This window comes from Nycticebus coucang, unplaced genomic scaffold, assembly GCF_027406575.1.
Source record: "Nycticebus coucang isolate mNycCou1 unplaced genomic scaffold, mNycCou1.pri scaffold_57, whole genome shotgun sequence".
In the NCBI taxonomy this organism is placed as follows: Eukaryota; Metazoa; Chordata; class Mammalia; order Primates; family Lorisidae; genus Nycticebus; species Nycticebus coucang.
In genome coordinates, this window is record NW_026515585.1 from 758979 (window position 1) to 780535 (window position 21557).

The 21557-nt window shown below is 36.5% G+C and overlaps 1 protein-coding gene across 1 annotated transcript in view; it reads right to left on the reverse strand.

Moving 5' to 3' along the window:
- The window catches only part of LOC128579472 (ankyrin repeat domain-containing protein 26-like), a 76555-nt gene that overhangs the window by 38324 nt on the left and 16674 nt on the right, over positions 1-21557 (reverse strand). Inside the window, exons 3-5 of the mRNA XM_053581549.1 lie at positions 15612-15778; positions 6234-6267; positions 5522-5663 (exon numbers count right to left, since the gene is read on the reverse strand). Of these exons, the coding sequence (XP_053437524.1) occupies positions 5522-5663; positions 6234-6267; positions 15612-15778 (343 nt within the window). The remainder of the gene's footprint in view (positions 1-5521; positions 5664-6233; positions 6268-15611; positions 15779-21557) is intronic.

Consider the following 21557-nt stretch of genomic DNA (forward strand, 5'->3'; position numbering starts at 1 on the left):
AATAAATAAACATATAAACCCTGGTTTTGTATTTTGTTTCAATATTAATAAAAAACATAATAAATATCTGTGGATATGTCTACGTAATACAAAAGCCATTAGGAGTATCATAACAGCTTTCAAAGAGTTTGATGTTGCAGCATTTATGTGATGGAATATTATAAAAAGCAAAATAAATTAAACCAAATATACTTGTGTCAATATGGATTGATCTCACAAATACTGAGCAAATAAAAGAAAGTCACAGAATGACATATGAAGCCTGACAATTAAGTTTACAAACTCACAACCCTGTGCTTATGTTGGTAGTACTGTACAAGCCCCTCATTAAGGTTTCACAACCTTGGTGTATAAATGTCTCATAACTCTGTTTATGTTGACTGTCTTTCAGAATGGAGTTCATTATCAATGCTTTTACAGTTTTGGTGGGAGTGAAAACTAATGCAGCCTCTTTGGAAAGAAGTATGGAGAATCCTCAAAGAACTCAAATCAGACCTTCCAGATATCCCACAATCCCATTACTAGGCATCTACCCTCATATTAATCTGAAATAATAAATAAAATAAGATGGCTCTAAAAGAAATGAAATCTTTAAAAAAATCTAAACTAAATGTTAACAAATAAAATTCAAAGATATATTAAAAGGATAATACCTTATAAACAAATGAGGTTTATCCCAGGAACACAGGGTTAATTTAACATTCAAAAATCCATGTTATTCACCATATTACAAATCAAAAGTGAATTATAGGACCATCTCAGTAGACGGAGGCATGAGAAAAAATTTAATACTCATTCTGTATTTAAAAACACTCTCAGCAAACTAAGAATATAAAGGAACTTCTTCAGCATGACAAGGAGCACCTGTGATAAACTTTCAGCTAACAGATGTCATGGGGAGAACTGAATGCTTTCTCTCTAAGACCAGGAACAACACAGGAATGCTGCTTTCAGTGCTGTCATTCAGCATTGCACTGAAGATTCTGGCCAGTACAGTGAGCCAGAAACAGGAATCAAAGGCATCCTAATTGGAAGGAAGAAGTAAAACGTGATCTTTATTTACAACCATGATCACATGCTAGGGTGAGTGAACTCCAACCTGTGAGCTAGCTTTGTTTTATGATAACGCAGATGTTCATTAATGTCTGTATTGACTGCTCTATGACTACTGTCATACAATAATGACAGAATTGATGAGCTACATCAGAGTTTGCTTTACAACAGGTTTAAAATATTTACAATCTTTTTTTATTTCTCAATAATTTTTTATTAAATCATAACTGTTTACATTAATGCATTTCTGGGGTACAATGTGCTGATTTTATATATAATTTGGAATGCTTACATCAAACTGTTTACTATAGCCTTCACCTCACTTACTTACTTATTGTGTTAAGACGTATTTATACTCTACTCTTAATAGATTTGACATGTACCCTTGAAATTACCTGCACCCCCAAATTACCTGACCCCTCCCCTCCCCTCACTCTCCTCTTTCCTCCTTCATTCTGGGCGATAGTTGTGTTTTATCTTTCATATGAAAGTGGGGGTGATTGCATATTGGTTTCTCAAAAGTACTGAGTACATTGGATACTTTTTCTTGCATTCTTGAGATACTTTACTAAGAAGAATATGTTCCAGCTCCATCCATGTAAACATAAAAGAGCTAAAGTCTCCATGTTTTTTTAAGGCTGCATAACATTCCATGGTATACATATACCACAGTTTATTAATCCATTCATGGGCGGTTGAGCTTCATCCATGATTGGGCAATTATGCATTGGTTGCAATAAACATTCTGCAAATATCTTTGTTGTATAATGATTTTTGGTCATCTGGATATAGGAGAGGAATTGGAGGATCATATAGCAAGTCTACTTTTGGTTCCCTGTGTTCTCCAAACTTCTTTCCAAAAAGAATGTATTAGCTTGCATTCCCAACAGCAGTGCAGAATTGTTCCCTTTTCTCCACATCCATGAAGAAAGTAGTTTGAGAAAGCAAAGCTTTGACAACATACAGTCCATTTAGAAAATCTCAATGAATCTATCAAAGAAGGTACTACAAGTCATAAATGAGTTGAGTAAGTTGATGATACAAAATCAACATATAGAAATCACCTGTATGTCCAAATACAACTGGCATAAAAATATAAAAGCAAAAATGTTTAAAATGTCATTTATAACAACATAAAATACAGATAAATGCAATAAAATAGGGAGGATGTATATACTCCATAGCACAAAATGTTAGCTGAGAAAATTAAATATGACCTTCACAAATAAAGTAATGCACTTTATTCAGGAATGAAATAATTCATTATTGTTAAGAAGTCAATTATCTCCAAATTAACCTATAGAAGCATCATAAGCACAACCTAATTCCTAGTAGGCCAGTAAGTTGTTTTTCGTTTGTTTGTTTGCTTCTTTTTGTTTGTTTGTTCATTTTTGTAGAGACAGAGTCTCACATTGTTACCCTTGGTAGGGCAATAGCTCACAGCAACCTTCAACTCCAGGCCTTAGGTGAGTCTCTTATTTCAGCCTCCTGAGTACCTGGGACTACAGGCACCTGCCACAACTACTGGCTATTTTTTATTTGCAGTTTGGCCGGGGCCAGGCTGCAACCATCCTTTGAACATGCCACCATCGGTATATGGGGCTGGCGCCCTGCCCACTGAGCCGCAAGCGCCACCCAGTAACTTGTTTTTAATTGACAAGCTATTCTAACATTTATGCACCAAAATAACCCTGAAAAATATAACCAAATTGAAGGGGTGCTTTTAGGAATTGTATGAACCCTTATTAACTAGAACAACATGAAACAGACACAGCTTGAGTGTCCCTTATCCAAAACGCTTGAGAGCAAAAGTGTTTCAGATCTTGAAACATACGTATACATAAAATAAGATCATCTTGGGGATGAAACCTAAATCTAAACACAAAATTACACCTAGGTTTTATATACATCTTGCAATAGTTTGAGAATAATTTTCTACAGGCTTTTGAATAATTTTGTGCATGAACAATGTTTGTGTACATGAGGTCAGGTATGGAATTTTCCACTTGTGGTATTATGTTGACACTCCAAAAGTTTCACATGTACACCTTGGTGCCAATAGCACAGTGGTTATGGCGCTAGCCACATACACCGAGGGTGGCAGGTTCTAACCTGGCCCAGGCCAAGTAAATAACAGTGACAACAGCAACCATAATAGCCAGGCATTGTGGCAGGTGCTCGGAGTCCCAGCTACTTGGGAGGCTGAGGTACCTGAGAATTGCTTAAGCACAAGAGTTTGAGGTTGCTGTGAGTTGTAACGCTATGGCACTCTACTGAGCACAACATAGTGAGACTCTGTCTCAAAAAAAGGAATAAATAAAAAAATTAAAAAAAATTCAGATTTAGTAGCCTTTCATATTTCAGAGTTTTGGAATAGGGATGCTCAACTTGTATAATGGCAGCCAAACTTAAGATGGTTTGACTTAGAATTTTTCAACTTTTTGATGGACTTATTGGGGGCATTAAATGGATTTTTAATTATGATTGTTTTATCAGGACATAGCTGTATATTTGAGGAGCACCTATAGATTAGTGGAACACAACAGAACATCCAGAAACGGACCAGCATGTGTACAGACAACTTGTTTTCAACAAAGGTGCAATGTCAATGCACCAGAGCAACAATGGCTTTTTTGGCATATGAACAAACTGGAGTTCCACATCCCCAAATTGAACTGAAATCCATACCTCAAACCATGAACAAAGAAGAATTCAAGAAGGATTATAAGCTTAAATGTAACAACAAAGACTGTAAAACTTTTAGATGTATAGGAGAAATTATTTGTGACCTTTCACTAGGTAGACCATTCTTAAATAGGACAAAACAAAAGCCATTATTAAACAAACAGATAAACCAGAATTCATTGGAATACTATTAAAAAATGAACACTGGGGTGTGGCCCCTGTGGCTCAGTGAGCAGGGTGCCGGCCCCATATACCAGGGTGGCGGGTTCAAAACCTGCCCCGGCCAAACTGCAACAAAAAAAAGCCGGGCGTTGTGGCGGGCGCCTGTAGTCCCAGCTACTCGGGAGGCTGAGGCAGGAGAATCGCCTAGGTCCAGGAGTTGGAGGTTGCTGTGAGCTGTGTGACGCCACGGCACTCTACCGAGGGCCATAAAGTGAAACTCTGTCTCTACAAAAAAAAAAAAAAAAAATGAACACTGGGAAACATTTTTTGGAACGTTTGGAAACATTCCTTGGAATGCAAACCAGGAAAGATTCCTTACAAAAAACAAAGCTAGTAAAGAAACTGTATCCAGAATATATAAAGAACTCTTAAAACTCAACAAAGAGAAGAACAGTCTAATTTTTTAAATGGCAAGAAATTTGCAAAGACAGCTCATTGAAGATGAACAGATGGCAAATATGCACATGGGCATGGGAGGATGCTCAACACGATGAGTCATTAGGATGCTGTGTATTGAAACCAAAATAGTATGCACAATGCATGCACATCAGAATGTCTAAAATTAAAAACAATGATATACTGAGTGTGAAGATGCAGAGAGAATGGAACTGTCATGGACTGCTGTCAGGAATGGAAAATGGTACAAATACTATGAATACTATGGAAAGTAATTTAGCAGGTTCTAAAATAAGGGAATGTAAAACGCCAGGAGGAGAGTGCTGTGGGTGATGAATATGTTAACTCTCTTATTATGGCCATGGGTTCACTTGTATATTTCAAAACTTATGATATTGCACATTTCTTCATATACTAATTACGCCTCTCTGAAGCCATTGAAAGCAGGAACAAACACCTAAGACAGTGGCTGAAACACACAAAGAAAGAACAGCCAGGCACAACTCTAGCAAGATAATGCTAGAGTTGAGATCTCTAATCTTATAATAATGAGAAGTGGTAGATGTATTTTCAACAAGGATTTTTAACACGATGGGATCCTCATTTTTAAAAGTACAGTAGGCCCTCCATAGTTGACCACCTCCCTGCATTGACCACCTCAATTTGACCTCAGGTTGACCACACATCCACCACACATACGTATCTGTACAGTAGGCCTAGTTCCTTATGTTGGCCATCTCCATGTGTTGACCAGTTCGTTATAGTCCCTTGAGTGGTCAACTCACAGAGGATTGATGATATATATATATAATGGTTGCAGAGTAGAGCATGGCCTCAGGAGATGGGGTTGTGAGGAAAGCAGTTCTAAGGTTACCCTAGCATTCCGAGTGGGAGATAATGGCAACCTGATCTTGGGGAAGTGTAAGAGAGAAGTAGGGTCAGCAACACACGTGGGTGCCATTTACACTGAGAGAAGTACAGTGGGATTCTCAGAACTCTTTGACTGAGCTCATAACATAATGTAGTTCTCATTCTACATGAACATAAAGCCATTTCTGAGATTAATGTTACCATAATACATGTGTGCTCTATGGTGCAGTGCTAAGCAATGCATATGCTACTGTAGGACACATAAAAAGGTCTTACACTCATGCACTGGTCCTACCTTTATAGTGCTTTCCATGTTGTTTAGCAAGAAATGTCAAATTCTTATAATTAACAGAAGGCAACTCATAATCCTCTGAGTCTCCCTCAGATGAACAGGTTAAGTCATCATGGTCATCCATAGTGTGTATTTGTTTTTTCACCTATAAAATAAAGAACAGTGCTTCAAAATGTCCCCCAAATGTTTACAGCATAGTCTAAATGTACAGAAGTGATAGTTATCCATTTTCTTTTCTTTTCTTGCTTTTTTAATAAGTTATTTGTACATAGATCATAAACACATTTATGCCATTTCGGGATTCAATGTGTTGATTATTTGTACCACTTTACTTCTTTTATGTTTACATGGATGGAGCTGGAAAATACTCTTCTTCGTAAAGTATCTCAGGAAAGAAAAAAATATTTATTTTTTATATGAGCAAAACCACAGATATTTTGTAAAGTACTGATGTGTGCTAAAAGGATGACACTTTTACCTATGGCTATGGTTCCTTAATCAGTTTTTAAAGGAAATGTCTTTATAGCAAAAGACTCTGTTTTTACTTTAACTTTATATATATATATATTTTTTGCAGTTTTTTTTGGCCAGGGCTGGGTTTGAACCCACCACCTCTGGCATATGGGGCTGGCGCCCTACCCCTTTGAGCCACAGGCACCACCCCTTAACTTTATATTTTCAAATAATGACATGTTTGATGATTTTTTAATAATACCTTGTTCTTGTTCTTAGATGTTCTCTTTGTAGGCCTAAAAAACACAAATAATTCCTTTTAGCAAATAGGAAATATTCAAAATGCAAAATATCTAAAATAATTGCTGTTTAATAAAATATCTGCATTTGTCATTTATTTCTCCTACTTATAGAGTTTTTAGGGTTTTTAATACATAATGTAAAATCAATCATGTTCTACAAGAGGGATTGAAGTATAAACAGTAACATTAAGAGACAAAGAAAACATACTACATAACATCCTAACAAAGAATTACATTTAGATCAAGCCTTCTGAAAAAGAGAAAGGACAATCATACTTCTTGCATTATTTGATAGAAATATACCAGGTGTTTGTCACTCTCCTTTTTAATATATATGGTAATTTACAGGCACTAATACTTATTTTTATTTGCATTATCTTTCTAACATACTTATATGAGGGAAATTCTTTTTTTAATAATGTTAAATGTTTGTAATAATGTTAATAATGTTAAATTCAAGGCCAGAAGCTGTGGCTCACACCTGTAATCCCAGCACTCTGGGAAGCAGAGGCAGTGAACTGCCTGAACTCATGAGTACAAGACTAGCCTGAGCGAGAGTGAGACACTGTCACTAAAAATAGCCAGGCATTGTGGTCGGGGCCTGTAGTCCCAGCTACTTGGGAAGTTGACCAAGAGAATCGCGTAAGCCTAATAGTTGGAGGTTGCTGTGAGCTGTGACACCATAGCATTCTACCAAGTGTTACAAAGTGAGACTCTGTCTTTAAAAAAGAACAATAATTATAATAATGTTTTTCATCTGTACTTTCACAACTTACTATGTAATTACTATGTAGTATTTAAAGCACTGTATATGTATTTAATTAATGTGAATCCTTACAGAGCTCTGTGATGTAGCTACCCTTTTACAGATGTTATCATCCTGTATGGTTTTATAAAGGAGGAGACTAGGCTCAGAACACCAAGTAATTTGCCCAAGCACATACAGATGGTCAGTAGAGACCACACATTCAAACCCTAGAATTCTGGCTCCAACACATGAGCTTCATAGCCTGTTGTGAAAATCAAATTTATTGTCAACTGCTCTTAAATGATAGGATAGTAGATAAATCAATATAATCATTCTTTTTATGGCCATAATTATAAACAAATTTTCTAAATCTCACATATTTTTTAAAAACTAAAAGCCTTCATATTGTTGTATCTAGGCAGTTAGAGAAACCTACTTTCAACAAGTTCAAAACTTATTTTTCTAAAGAAAATTCCTCATCATCACTAAATTATCTATTCCACTGTTTAATCGTGTATTCAACAAATACTTATTGAGTATACAATACACGTCCATGACACTATTGATACAAAGAAACGTGGTTTTCAAGCTTTATAAATTTACGATACAAAAAAGTGTTATCTGAGATAAACTGTCAATCATTTATTTTTCTATTGTACATAATCAAAATCTTCCCTTGTCTAGGCTATAAAGATAATACCTTTGATAATTTAGAGTATCTCATAAAATCACAATGCTGCTATTGTTAATGTCATTATACTATGTATATTTTTATCTCCATGTAACACTAGAACTTCATTGAGATAAAGGAGTGTATAACCAAGAGGTACAGAAACACATCTCTCGGTTTACCTGCCAGTTTGGGGCCAAAAATTTCTGTGAAAGCTGTAATGTTGCCACAATACTGTAGTGAGAACAGGGAAGACAATATTCTGGTTTTCCACTTAAACATCAATGTTAAATTTGGTGTCAAGCCCACACAACTGAACCATCTGTGCATGGGTTTTTGCTGGTGCCAGTCAGAAACAAAGGCAATCCGGAGTCCATCTTTGGCCTTTCCATAGCCACATGAAGAAAAAAAGATTGAGGCAAATGACGTTAGGGTTATTTGAGGCTATTTAGAAATTTGGCGTGTTCTCCTCTTGGTAACAAAATTTCTCCTCTGATCTATGGACCAGAGTTTTCTTTTAGCATTCCCTCCCTTTTTTTTAGAGGCCACGATTAATGCAGTGCTTGTGTGGGAGTCTGTCCCCACAGGGACACTTGAAAAACTTTTTCATGCCATTGAGCCAGTGGAGGTCGTGCTGCTCACTGACACAGGTCTCCAGCACATGGAGATGGGTGTAGGTGCCCATCTTGCATGTCACGACCAGACACTTCACTTCTCTGATGTTTCTCATCTTTTCTTCCATTTGTTCTTTTTTCACCAGTGCCTCAAAATAGCATTTATGCAGCTCAGCCTCAGCCTCTTTCAGGACACCTGTGCACTTTGACTTTACTTTTAGAATTTCCTGAAATTACTCAGATTCCAGTCAGGCAAACTGCTCTCTCCTTTTCTTCATGGCAGGCTCCAATTCATCCTCAGCTTGGGAAGAAAACATGGTGTTCTTTTCTACACATTTCATCACTCCCACGGTATACTGGGAATCCTTTTGTATCATTTTGAGGCTAATTTGTTGTGTTTCTGTAAGAAGCTGGCCTTTGCTCATAATTTGGTGATAGCAGCCAAGTTTTTTTGTTTCTGCTAAAGCACTCAGTTTTGGTTTTGGTGGTTGTGACTCATCAGAAAAGAGAATGTCATTTCCTTTTGAGATGCCACACCCAATCTTGGGCATCCACCTGGTCAGGATGCCTTCCATCCTGGGGAAATCAGTCCCCATCCATGAAGACTGGGCATTGGGCTATTAAGATGAGGATGGCAGAGCCAGGCTCTTGACTTCATTTCAGCCTTGGAGAAATTGTCTCCAAAAAGCTTCTGATTTCCTTTCCCTCATCTACAACATTTGCTGCTTCTGTTGTTTAAGAGGGCCGATGCCAATACAGACTGCATGGTAGGTTTGGGGCTTCCCATGATCCCTGTAGTCATGGCCTTGACTAAATGCTACAGGCTTCTGGCTTCACTCAGTGGCAGATCCCTCAATTCTTTGAACTCCACAGAGCAAGACAAGCTCTTCTGGGGGCATTCTGAGTATTTGTTTTGTTTCCTGTATGATCAAGTCTGCACCTATGACAACCATATTGCTCAGAGTGGTTTGAATCATCTTCGTAGGCACAACAGCTGCTACAACTGAGGCCACATAGGACGCGGAAGAAACTCCTCAGTGGTAAAAACCATCTTGACATAGCCATTCTTCAAGGCTGGTGACTTTGCAGACAAACTTCTTTGGAATTTATCCTCTGGATAAGGTGGACTGCAGGTCAGCCTGTTGTGCACTGAGTTTCCAGTACTGAGCCTGGATGTGACACTCAAGTATTCAGAGTTTCACAAATTAACCATCTGTGCATGAGGTTCTCCATTCTTTTTCTTTGCTTTATAGGTTTCAAGATCAAGAGCTTCACCCATAATTAAGAGATTCTGGGGATGATCCATAGCTAAGGACACCTTCTCTGAGCCATCCTTGGGCTTCACGGGTGAGCATTGAGCAATCCTATAAAAGAACCTTGTTCTAACTTCAATTTTACTATTTATTCATTTATGTATTTATTTTATTTATTTTTATTGTTTGAAATTTATTAAGGGTACAAAGAATTAGGTTACACTGATTGAAGTTGTTAGGTAAACTCCCTCTTGTAATTGTGTTCCACCCCCAAGAGGTGTGCCATACACTGTGACCCCTTACCATACTGACTCCGCCCCTCTCCCCATTCCTCATTTCCCTACCCCCCACCTTCTATTAGACCACTTACAGCCTTCTTATTAGAATTGAGTACATTGCATTCTTTCTTCTCCACTCTTCTGATGCTTTATGAAGAGAAATGTGTTCCACCTCCATACAGGTTAGTAAAAAAGATGTAAAATCTCCATCTTTTTTAATGACACAATAGTATTTCATGGCATACAGAAACTACAGCTTGTTAATCCATTCCTCAGTTGATGGGCATTTAGGTTTTTTCCACAGTTTGGCAATTGTAAATTGAGCTGCAAATGTCCAGTGCAAATGTTTAGTACAATTTTTTTTCCATGTGGCTAGATGCCTCATTAAGGAAATGCAGGACTAAATGGGAGGGCTAGTTTGAGTTCTTAGAGGATTCTCCATACTTCCTTCCAAAAAGGTTGTACTGGTTTTCAGTACCACCAGCAGTGTAAAAGTGTTCCCTTCTCTCCATATCCACACCAGCATCTGCAGATTTAAGACTTTGTGATGTGTGCTATTCTCATTGGGGTTAGGTGGTATCTCAGGGTAGTTATGATTTACATTTTTCTGATGATGAGGGAAGATGAGCATTTTTCAAATGTTTCTTAGCCATTTGTCTGTCTTTGTCAGAGAAGGTTCTGTTTGTGTCTCTTGCCCCGATGTAGATGAGATTGTTTACTCTTTTTCTTTCGATTAACTTGAGTTCTCTGTAGATTCTAGTTATCAGTCCTTTGTCAGATTCATGCCCTGGCAAATATCTTTTACCATTCTGAAGATTATCTTCTTGCTTTCCTTGTTGTGTCCTTAGTGATGCAGAAGATTTTCAGCTTAATTAAGTCCATTTGTTAATTTTTGTTGTTGTTATGATGGGCCCTAAAGTCTTTGTCATAAAATTTTTCCCTAGCTCAACATCATCAAGAGTTTCCCCCTACATTTTCTTCTAAGATCTTTATCATTTTGTGTCTTAGATTGAAGTCTCTTATCTATCTTGAGCCAATTTTTATAAGGGGTGAAATGTGTGGGGCAAGTTTCAGTCTTTTCATGTGGTTATGTAGTTTTCCCAGCACCATTTTTTGAAAATTAGTTATTTTCCACACTGTGTATTTTTGTTTGGTTTATCAAAGATCAGATGGCAAGAGGAGATTGGTTTGATCTCTTGGTTTTAAATTTGGTTCCATATGTCTATGTCTCTATTTGTGTGCCAATGCCATGGTGTTTTGTTTATGGCAGATTTGTAATATAGCCCAAAGTCTATTAGGGTGATGCCTCTGACTTTGTTTTTATTACTAAGAATAGCCTTAGCTATATTGCTTGTTTTTTGGTTCCATAAAAAATGAAGTACTATTTTTTCCAGTTGTTCAAAATATGTCAGTATTTTAATCCCCATTGCCTCAAATTTGTAGATTACTTTGTGTAGAATAGGCATTTTGGCAATGTTGATTCTTCCCAGCAAAGAGCATGGTATGTTCTGCAATTTGTTAGTATCTTCTGCAATTTCTTTTCGTAGGGTTTCATAATCTTTTGTGCAAAGATAGTTCACCTCTTTTGTTAGGTATATTCTTAAATATTTAATTTTCTTTGAAGATACTCTGAAGGGAATTATGTCCATGATTTGCTTCTCAATCAAGAGAAGCTGAACTTAGTTGTTACTGGCATATACAAGGCTACTGATCTTTGGAAATTGATTTTATACCCTGAGACATTTCTGGTATTTCCTGATAACTTCCAAGAGTGTTTGGTTGAGTCTCCAGGTTTTCTAAATATAACAGTATATCAGCAGGAAAGAGGGAGAGTTGGACCTCCTCTGCTCCCATTGGGATGTCATTTATTTCTTTCTATTGCCTGATTGTATAGGCTAGAATTTCTAGAACTCTTTTGAGTAATAGTGGTGAGAGTGTGCATCCTTGTCCGGTTCCAATTCTCTTGGAAAAGCATTCAATTTTACACCATTCTGCATGACGTTAGCTGTGGACAGATGTCTTCAATCATCTTAAGAAATATACCAAATATGCCTATATTTTAAATGTTCTTGTTAGTAAAGAATTCTGAATTTTAACAAATGCTTTTTCTGCCTCTATTGAGAGCATCATTTAGACTTTGTTTTTATGGATAGGATGTATTACATTTATGCATTTACATACGTTAAAAAAACCTGCATCCCTTGGATGCAATCTACTTGATTGTGATGCATACTTTTTTTGAAATGAGTAGCTGTAATCTATTAGCTAAGATTTTATGGAGTATTTTTCCATCTATATTCATTAGTTAAATTGGTCTGAAGTTCTCCTTGTTTGTTAAGTCCCTTCCTGGTTTTGGAATCAAAACAAAAGTGATATTTGCTTTATAGAATGTGTTTGGGAAGGCTCCAGCCTTGTCAATGTTTTGAAATAGGTTCTTCAGTATAGATAGGAGCTCATCTTTGAAGGTGTGATAGAATTCTGTTGTGAAGTCATCTGTTCCTGGGCTTTTGTTGTTGTTGGTGTTAGAATCTTTGTTACTGTTTCTGCACTCTCAGCATTTGATATCTGCCTTTTCAGGAGATCTATTTCTTCCTGGTTAAGTCTAGGAAGATGGCATGATTGCAGCTATTGGTCCATTTCCTCCACATTGCCAAATTTCTAGACATAATTTCTTGTAGTAGACTGAAACTCGACCAATACCTTTCACCCCTTAAAATAATTGACTTAAGATGGATAAAAGATTTAAATCTAAGACATGAAATGATAAGAATCTTAGAAGAAAGTGTGGGAAAAGTTCTTGATGATGTTGGACTCGGGAAAGATGTTATGACAAAGACCTCAGTAGCAATCACAACAACAAGTAAAATGAACAAATGGGACTTAATTAAGCTGAATAAACTTCTGTCCAGCTAAGGACACAACAGGTAAAGCAAATAGACAACCTTTAGAATGGTTTTACACATGTTATGAATCTGATAAAGGTTTGATAATTAGAATCTACAGAGAACTCAAATTAAATCAACATCAATAGAGCAAAAAAATTCCATCTACTACTGGTCAAGTGATATGAACAGAACCTTCTCTGAGGAAACCGATGAGTGGCTAATAAACATATGAAAAAATACTCATCTTCCCTGATCAATAGAGAAACGCAAATCAAAACCGCCCTAGACATCATCCAACTCCAGTGAGAATAGCCCACATCACAAAGTCCCAAAGTTGCTGATGTTGGTAATGGGGAACACTTTACACCCTAGCAGGAACTGCAAACTAATGCAACCTTTTTGGATAAAAGTATGGAGAATCTTCAGAGAACTCAAATCAGAACTTTTATTTGATCCTCAAATCACATTAATAGAGATATAACTACTCAGAAGAAAAAAAATATTTTTTAATAAAGACATTTTCACTAGATTGTTTACTGCAGCTCAGTTTACATTTGCCAAGATTTTGAAACAACCTGAATGCCCATCAACTCAGAAATGGATCAAGAAACTGTGGTATGTGTACACCATACTTCTCAGTCATTTTAAAAACAGAGAGTTTACATCTTTGATATTAACCTGGATGGAGGTGAAATGCATTCTTCAGTAAAGCATCAGAAAATAGAAACACAAATATCCAACATACTCAATAGTAGTACAAAGCCAGTAGACAATCTAATACATGTCCACATAAGAGAAAATCTCATTTCAGTTCAAGTTGGGAGGAAGGGGAACAAGGGAAGGGGCAAGAGAAGGTTGGAGGGAGATTGGTGTGCTCCTACTTAATAGGCAGAATGTAAGGGTACATGGAACACCTCTTGAATCCGGGACACAACTACAAGAGGGACTCTACCTAACTAATGAAAATAATGTAATCTAATTGTTTATACCCTCACATTAACATGAAATTAAAAAAAAAAGAAACAGGAAAAGAAAAGACCTGATTATCATTTTGTCCATGTATATAAATAAAGACCGAAGAATGACTGAAATTTCAAGGGAAGTATGTATTGTGTGATAAAAATCATCCAAATTTAGGATATTTTATACTCATTCACTATACAAAGTAAATATTTATGTTAAAATTTTGAATTCCATAATGGAAATAAAAGGGGAAAATTTGCAAAAACAATCTTATTGTATAAATAATGCAACATGAGATCTGTTGAATAATGTGATGTGGTTCATATTGAAATGCATAATCTTTTAAAAGAAGACTTGCTGCATTAGTAGTACTGGGTTTTACCACAAGAGTCAGTAAATTAACACGTGAGCCAAGCTCAGCCCACTGCCTGCTTTTGTCAGCAAAGTTTTATTGGATCACAGGCATGCCGGTTCCTTCATTTTCTATGACAGATTTTGGACTATAACAAAATCCATATGGCTCACAAAGTCTAAAACATATTTACTCTCTGGCTTTTTTTTTTTATTTATTTATTTATTTTGTAGAGACAGAGTCTCACTGTACCGCCCTAAGGTAGAGTGCTGTGGCGTCACACGGCTCACAGCAACCTCTAACTCTCGGGCTTACGCGATTCTCTTGCCTCAGCCTCCGGATTAGCTGGGACTACAGGCGCGCGCCACAACGCCCGGCTATTTTCCTGTTGCAGTTTGGCGGGGGCTTGGTCTGAACCCGCCACCCTCAGCATATGGGGCTGGCGCCCCACTCACTGAGCCACAGGCGCCACCTACCTACTCTCTGGCTTTTTAAAGGAAAATTTGGCCAAGACTAATTTTATTAGATTAAACGACCTCTGATGTAATCATTTTTACACTTTATTGAAAGGTATATATGGAAAACGAGTGCCAATGTGCAATCATTTGCTGATATTCAGACTAATTTGAGGTTCCAATAGTTGAGCACTCACTCATGTATTGAGAACAAAACCAAAAATGTAATAACCTCCAACCTTCTTGGTTATAAGCTAGAATTCCAACAACATGTAGCTGCCTTTTGCAACCAGGCAGATATTTAAGCAATTCTATCAAAATTTGATTATATGTATCACTAAACTAAATACTTTAAGCATACTTTCATTGGGAAATGATTAGTATACTACAGATTCACCTCATTTTAGATTAGTATACTACAGATTCACCTCATTAGTATACTACAGATTCACCTCATTTTAGAAAATAATTGCATGCAACATTACTTTATGGGTGTGGTGTTTAAGTATTTCCTTACTGACACGTATTTACACTATATCCAACTTTTGATATGACAATGTTATAATAAACTTCTGTGATACACATATATGATAACATAGTTATATAAAAGTTCTTAACATACATAATTAGTACTATGTATTTTAACATAGGTTATATATATATTAGATACAAACATATTGGTTTATTTTATGTATATATCATAGATAACAAATGTTCTTAACATGTTTGTGTGTTTACATGGGTCATATTTTCCTGTAGGATCTAGCTGCAGAACTGGACCTCTTAGATTCAATGAATGACATATTTGAAATTTGATGCCCATTGCTAAATTACCTGTCAACGTGAATTTACCAGTTTATCAACAAATAGTGCATGACAATAAATTTTCTACACATTTCTCAGCACTGCTTTTGTTAAACAAAAATATCAGCATGACTGAAAACAATGATCTCCCATTGTTTGTAACTTGTTGTAAATTTGCATTGTTCTAATAGCAGGCAAAGGCTGAAAATCCTTAGGTTAAGTATACAACTGGTTAATTGTGAATGTTAGTCCAAATTAAAATTAGTTTTCTTGTACAGTAATAATTATCTACTATGAAACACCGCTACAGGCTCACCTGTCCCACTTTTCATTCTCCTTCCTAGAAAACTGCTGATTGTAGGTTTCTCCAGCCTTTCTTTTTTGAGTAAATCCATCATCATCACTGTCATCAGTTGCAAAATCACAGAGGTATTTAGATACTTCTATCTCATTAGCTTCACACTTCTTCCTTTGTTTTTTAACCTTGATGAAAAGTTTAGTAGAAGGGATAATTGTTACTACTTTAGTCCTTAAAAAGAATTTTTTTGTTTTGATTGATTTTATCACTTTACTTTGTTATGATTAGAGCCAGCAAAATATTTTGTTATTACTTTAATTTTAGCATTACATTTGAGTATTATCACATAATTGTGAGATATAATTATAACTTTGTTATTTAAATTGTTTGGAGAATCTGCTTTATATCACTTTGAGTGAGTCAAACAGAATTTTTCAAAATTTCAAAAAGGGCCATTCTTAACTTTGTCATTCCCTTTTCCTGTTGGTATTGAATGAATTTTCACCCCATTTGACTGTCAGAAATTGAGAAATAAAAAGACAAACAAAAGATGCCACCTTCTATCCTTTCATTTATTTCTTTATATACTTATTTATCTAAAAGTATTATGGAGGTACAAATAGTTTGGTTACGTAGATTGCTTTTGTAATGTTTCAGTCATCGATAGAAGTATGTCTTTCACCCAGAGAGTGTTCACTGTACCTGTTAGATAGGTTTCTGCTTCCCCTCCCCCGTCACCCCCTGCTTCATTTCTATTGAGGTTTACTTCACATGTGTGCCCATCAATTTAATTCCATTTTAGTAGTAAGTACATGTGATATTCATGTTTTCATTCTTTAGATACTTCACTGAGGATAATCGTCCCTAGTTCTAATGGTCCCTAGTTATATCCAGATTGTTGCAAAGACATTAAGTCATTCTTTGAGGCTTAGTATTCTATGGAATACATGAACCATGTTTTATTAATCTACTCATGAATTGATGCGCATTTTGGTTGATTCCCCATCTTTGTAATTGTGAATTGTGTTGCAATGAACACTTGAGTACAGGTATTTTTTGATAAAATGACTTCTTTTACAAATTTGGAGGCATCACATTACCACCTTCAAACTATACTACAAGTATAAAGTAACCAAGACAACATGGTTTTGACACAAAAATAGAGACACAGGCTGATTAAACAAGACAAAATACCCATATACAAAACCATCCACATATAGCCACCTGATCTTTGACAAAGCAGGCAACAACATATGTTGGGGTATCTCTCCCTTTCAATAAAAGGTGCCAGTAATATTGTATTTGTATAGCCATATGCAGAAGAATAAAATAGGATCCATACTTCTCACCACTCAAAAAATTAATATAAGATGAATCTTATTTGATCATAATGTATAATTTTTTTTCTTTTTTTATTAAGTCTTTTGTACATAGATCATAAACACATTAATGCCATTTTCAGTGTGTTGATTACTTATACAAATTGGGAGTGCTTACACATCATATTAATCAATGTAGCTTTCACCTCATTTACCCAATTATATTATAAGGACATTTGTGGTCTACACATGATAGATCCAACTTGTACTTGCAATGTGCTCCATAGGTGTGGTCCTCCTTCTATCCCCTACTATCCCTCCCACTGCCTCCCTTCTACTTTCCCTCCCCTTCCCTCCTTCATCCTAGGCTAAAGTTGTGTTTCAATTTTCATATGCAAGTGTCAGTGATTATAAATTGGTTTCACAGTAGTACTGAGTATATTGTATACTTTTATTTTCATTCCTGAGATACTTTACTAAGAAGAATATTTTCCAGCTCCATCCATGTAAACATAAAAGAGGTAAAGTCTCCATTTTTTTTTTACTGCTGCATAGTACTCCATGGTATACATATACCACAATATATTAATCCATTCATGGGTCCATGAGCACCTGGGCTTCTTCTGTGAGTTGGCAATTATGAATTGAGCTGCAATGAAAAATCTGGTGCAAATATCTTTATTGCCAAATGATTTTTGGTCCTTTGGATATACACCTAGAAGAAGAATTGCAGGATCAAACGGTAGGTCTACATTTAGATACCTGAGTGTTCTCCAAACTTCCTTCCAAAAGGAACATAATAGTTTGCATTCCCACCAGCAGTGCAGAAGTCTTCCCTTTTCTCCACATCCACGCCAACATCTGTTGTTTTGGGATTTTGTGATGTGGGCTACTCTTACTGGAGTTAGGTGGTATGTTAGAGTAGTTTTGATTTGAATTTCCCTAATGATTAAAGATGATGAGCATTTTTTTCATGTATCTGTAGGCCATGCATCTGTCTTCTTCAGAGAAGCTTCTGTTCACGTTTCTTGCCCACAATGAAATGGGATCACTTGTTTTTTGCTTAGTAAGAAGTTTGAATGGATTCTCTGTGGATTCTGGTTCTTAGACCTTTGTCAGTAGTATAACTTGCAAAAACCCTCTCCTGGGCGGCGCCTGTGGCTCAGTGAGTAGGGCGCCAGCCCCCTATGCCGAGGGTGGTGGGTTCAAAAACAGCCCCGGCCAAACTGAAACCAAAAAATAGCCGGGCGTTGTGGCAGACGCCTGTAGTTCCAGCTGCTCGGGAGGCTGAGGCAAGAGAATCGCCTAAGCCCAAGAGTTAGAGGTTGCTGTGAGCCGTGTGACGCCACGGCACTCTACCCGAGGGCGGTACAGTGAGACTCTGTCTCTACAAAAAAAAAAACAACCCTCTCCCATTCTGAAGGCTGTCTATTTGCTTTACTTAGTGTGTTCTTGGCAGTGCAGAAGCATTTGATTTGATCAGATCCCAGTATTGTATTTTTGATGGTGCTTCAATTGCCTGGGGTGTCTTCCTCATGAAGTATTCTCCCAGGCCAATTTTTTCAATCATTTCCCTTGCACTTTCTGTAAGAATATTAATAATTTCATGTTTTAATTATGAGTCTTTTAACCAGTAAGAGTCAATTTTGTTAAAGGAGAAAGGTGTGGATCCAGTTTCAGTCTTCTACAAGTTTCCAGCCAATTCATCCAGCACCATTTATTGAATAAGGAATCTTTCCCAAAATTTATATTTTTAATATGCTTTTTGAAAATCAAATGACAATAAATGTCTGGGTTTACCTCTTTTTTTTTTCCCTTTTATTTATTTATTTATTTTTTATTGTTAAATCATAACTGTGTACATTAGTGCAATCAAGGGGTACAATATGCTGGTTTCATATACAATCTGAAATATTCTCATCTAACTGTTCAACGTAGCCCTCATGGCATTTTCATGGTTATTGTATAGAGACATTTGTATTCTACCTTTAGTAAGTTTCGCCTGTACCCATTCTGAGATGCACCGTAAGTGTGGCCCCACCCATTACCCTGCCTCCACCATAATCACCCCCCTCCCTTCCCCTTCCTTGGTCCTTTCCTCATAGTCTTGTGCTTTAGTTGGGTTATAGCCTTCATGTGAAAGCTATAATTTAGCTTCATAGTAGGGCTGAGTACACATCTACTTCTCTATTTTTGTACCAGTACCATGCTGCTTTAACCACTATCAATTTATAGTATAGTTTGAAGTCTGGAAGCATGATACCTCCCAATTTGTTTTTATTTCTGAGTTATGTCTTGGCTATTTGAGGTTTTTTTCTGTTTCCGTATAAAACAAAGCACTAATTTTTCCAGGTCTTTAAAATATGACAGAGGTGCTTTAATAGAGATTGCGTTAAATCTGTAGATTGCTTTAGGTAGTATAGACATTTTAACAACATTGATTCTTCCCAGCCATGAGCATGATACATTTTTCGATTTGTTAACATCTTCAGCTATTTCTTTTCTCAGAGTTTCATAGTTTTCTTTATAGAGATATTTCACATCCTTAGTTGGATACACTCCCAGATATTTCATCTTCTTTGGGACTATTGTAAAGGGAATGAAGTCCTTGATTGTTTTTTTCCCTGTGACTATTGTTGGTATATATAAAGGCTACAGATTTATGAGTGTTAATTTAGTATCCTGAGACCTTACTATATGCCATGATCACTTCTAGGAGTTTTGTCGTTGATTCTCTTGGATTTTTCAGATATATAATCATATCGTCTGTGAAGAGTGACAATTTGATCTCCTCTGGTCCTATTTGGATCCCTTGATTGTCTTCTCTAGCCTGATTGTGGTGGCTAAAACTTCCATTACAATGTTAAAAAGTAGTGGAGACAGTAGGCACCCTTGCCTGGTTCCTGATCTGAGTGGAAATGATTTCAATTTTACACCATTAACTATGATATTGGCTGTGGGTTTGCAGCAGATGGCCTCTATCAGTTAAGAAATGTTACTTCTATACTTATTTTCTTTCTTTTTTTATTGTTAAATCATAGCTGTGTACATTTGTGCAATCAAGGGTTACAATGTGCTGGTATCATATACAATCTAAATTATTTTCATCAAATTGTTCAACGTAGCCTTCATGGCATTTTCTTAGTTATTGTATGTAGACATTTGTATTCTGCATTTAGTAGGTTTTGCCTGTACCCATTATAATATGTACCGTAGGTGTGGCCCCACCCATTAACCTCCCTCACCCTGAATTCCCCTCTCTCTTCCTCGCCTATGGCCCATTCCCCAAATTCTTGTGCTACAGTTGGGTTATAGCCTGCATATGAAAACTATAAATTACCTTCACAGTAAGGCTGAGCACATTGGATACTTTTTCTTCCATTCTTGAGATACTTTGCTAAGAAGAATATGTTCCAGCTCTAGCCATGTGAGCATGGAAGAGATAAAGTCTCCATCTTTCTTTAAGGCTGTATAATATTCCATGGTATACATGTACCACAATTTGCTAGTCCATTCATGGGTCGATGGGCACTTGGGCTTCTTCCATAGCTTGGCAATTATGAATTGGGCTGCAATAAATATTCTGGTACAGATGTCTTTTTTGTATTGTGATTTTGGGTCTTCTGGTATTTACCTAATTAAGGAATTATAGGATTGAATGGCACCTCTATTTTTAGGACTCTAAGTGTCTTCCAAACATCCTTCCAAAAGAAACATATTAGTGTGCATTCCCCCCAGCAGTGCAGAAGTGTGCACTTTTCTCCACATCCATGCCAACATCTCTGGTTTGGGGATTTTGTTATGTGGGCTACTCTTACTGGAGTTAGGTGATATCTCAAAGTAGTTTTGAGTTGCATTTCTCTGATGATTAAGGATGATGAGCATTTTTTCATGTGTCTGTAGTCCATGCGCCTGTCTTCCTTAGAGAAGTTTCTCTTCCATTCCTTTGCCCACAGTGAGAAACTGGCTGGCGATCTGTAGTAGACTGAAATTGGATCCACAACTTTCACCATTAAGTAAGATAGACTCTCACTGGGTAAAATCTTTAAACTTAAGACATGAAACTATAAAAATACTAAATGAAAGAGCAGGGAAAACTCTTGAAGGGATCGGCCTTGGTGAATATTTAATGAGGAGGACTCCCCAGGCAATTGAAGCAGTATCAAAAATACACCACTGGAACCTGATCAAACTGAAAACCTTCTGCACAGCCAAGAACATAGTTAAGTATAGCAAGCAGACATCCCTCAAAACGGAAGAAAATATTAGCAGGTTAAACCTTTGACCAATGTTTAATAACCAGAATCCACAGAGAACTCAAACGTATTAGCAAGAATAGTTGTCTATTTTTTGAGACTTTGGAAAAATAAAAAAGAAAAAGAAGTTAACTGATGACCCCATACTGAACCTCAAAGTCAAAGCATTCTATGATAGACATACTCTTATCTAACAATATGAATGTTACTTTTTTTTGCATTCTTATTATTATTGCTCAATATTTTCTGGCAGCAATAATCTGATCTCTTCTATGAATGTTTTTATCTTTGCTTGTTCTTGATGACGTTTTTGTTTCTAGTGCTTATTTTAATCAATGCCATTGTTTTTAAATTTTAAGTCTTCTTAATTTTGTGCAGGCAAAATTGGA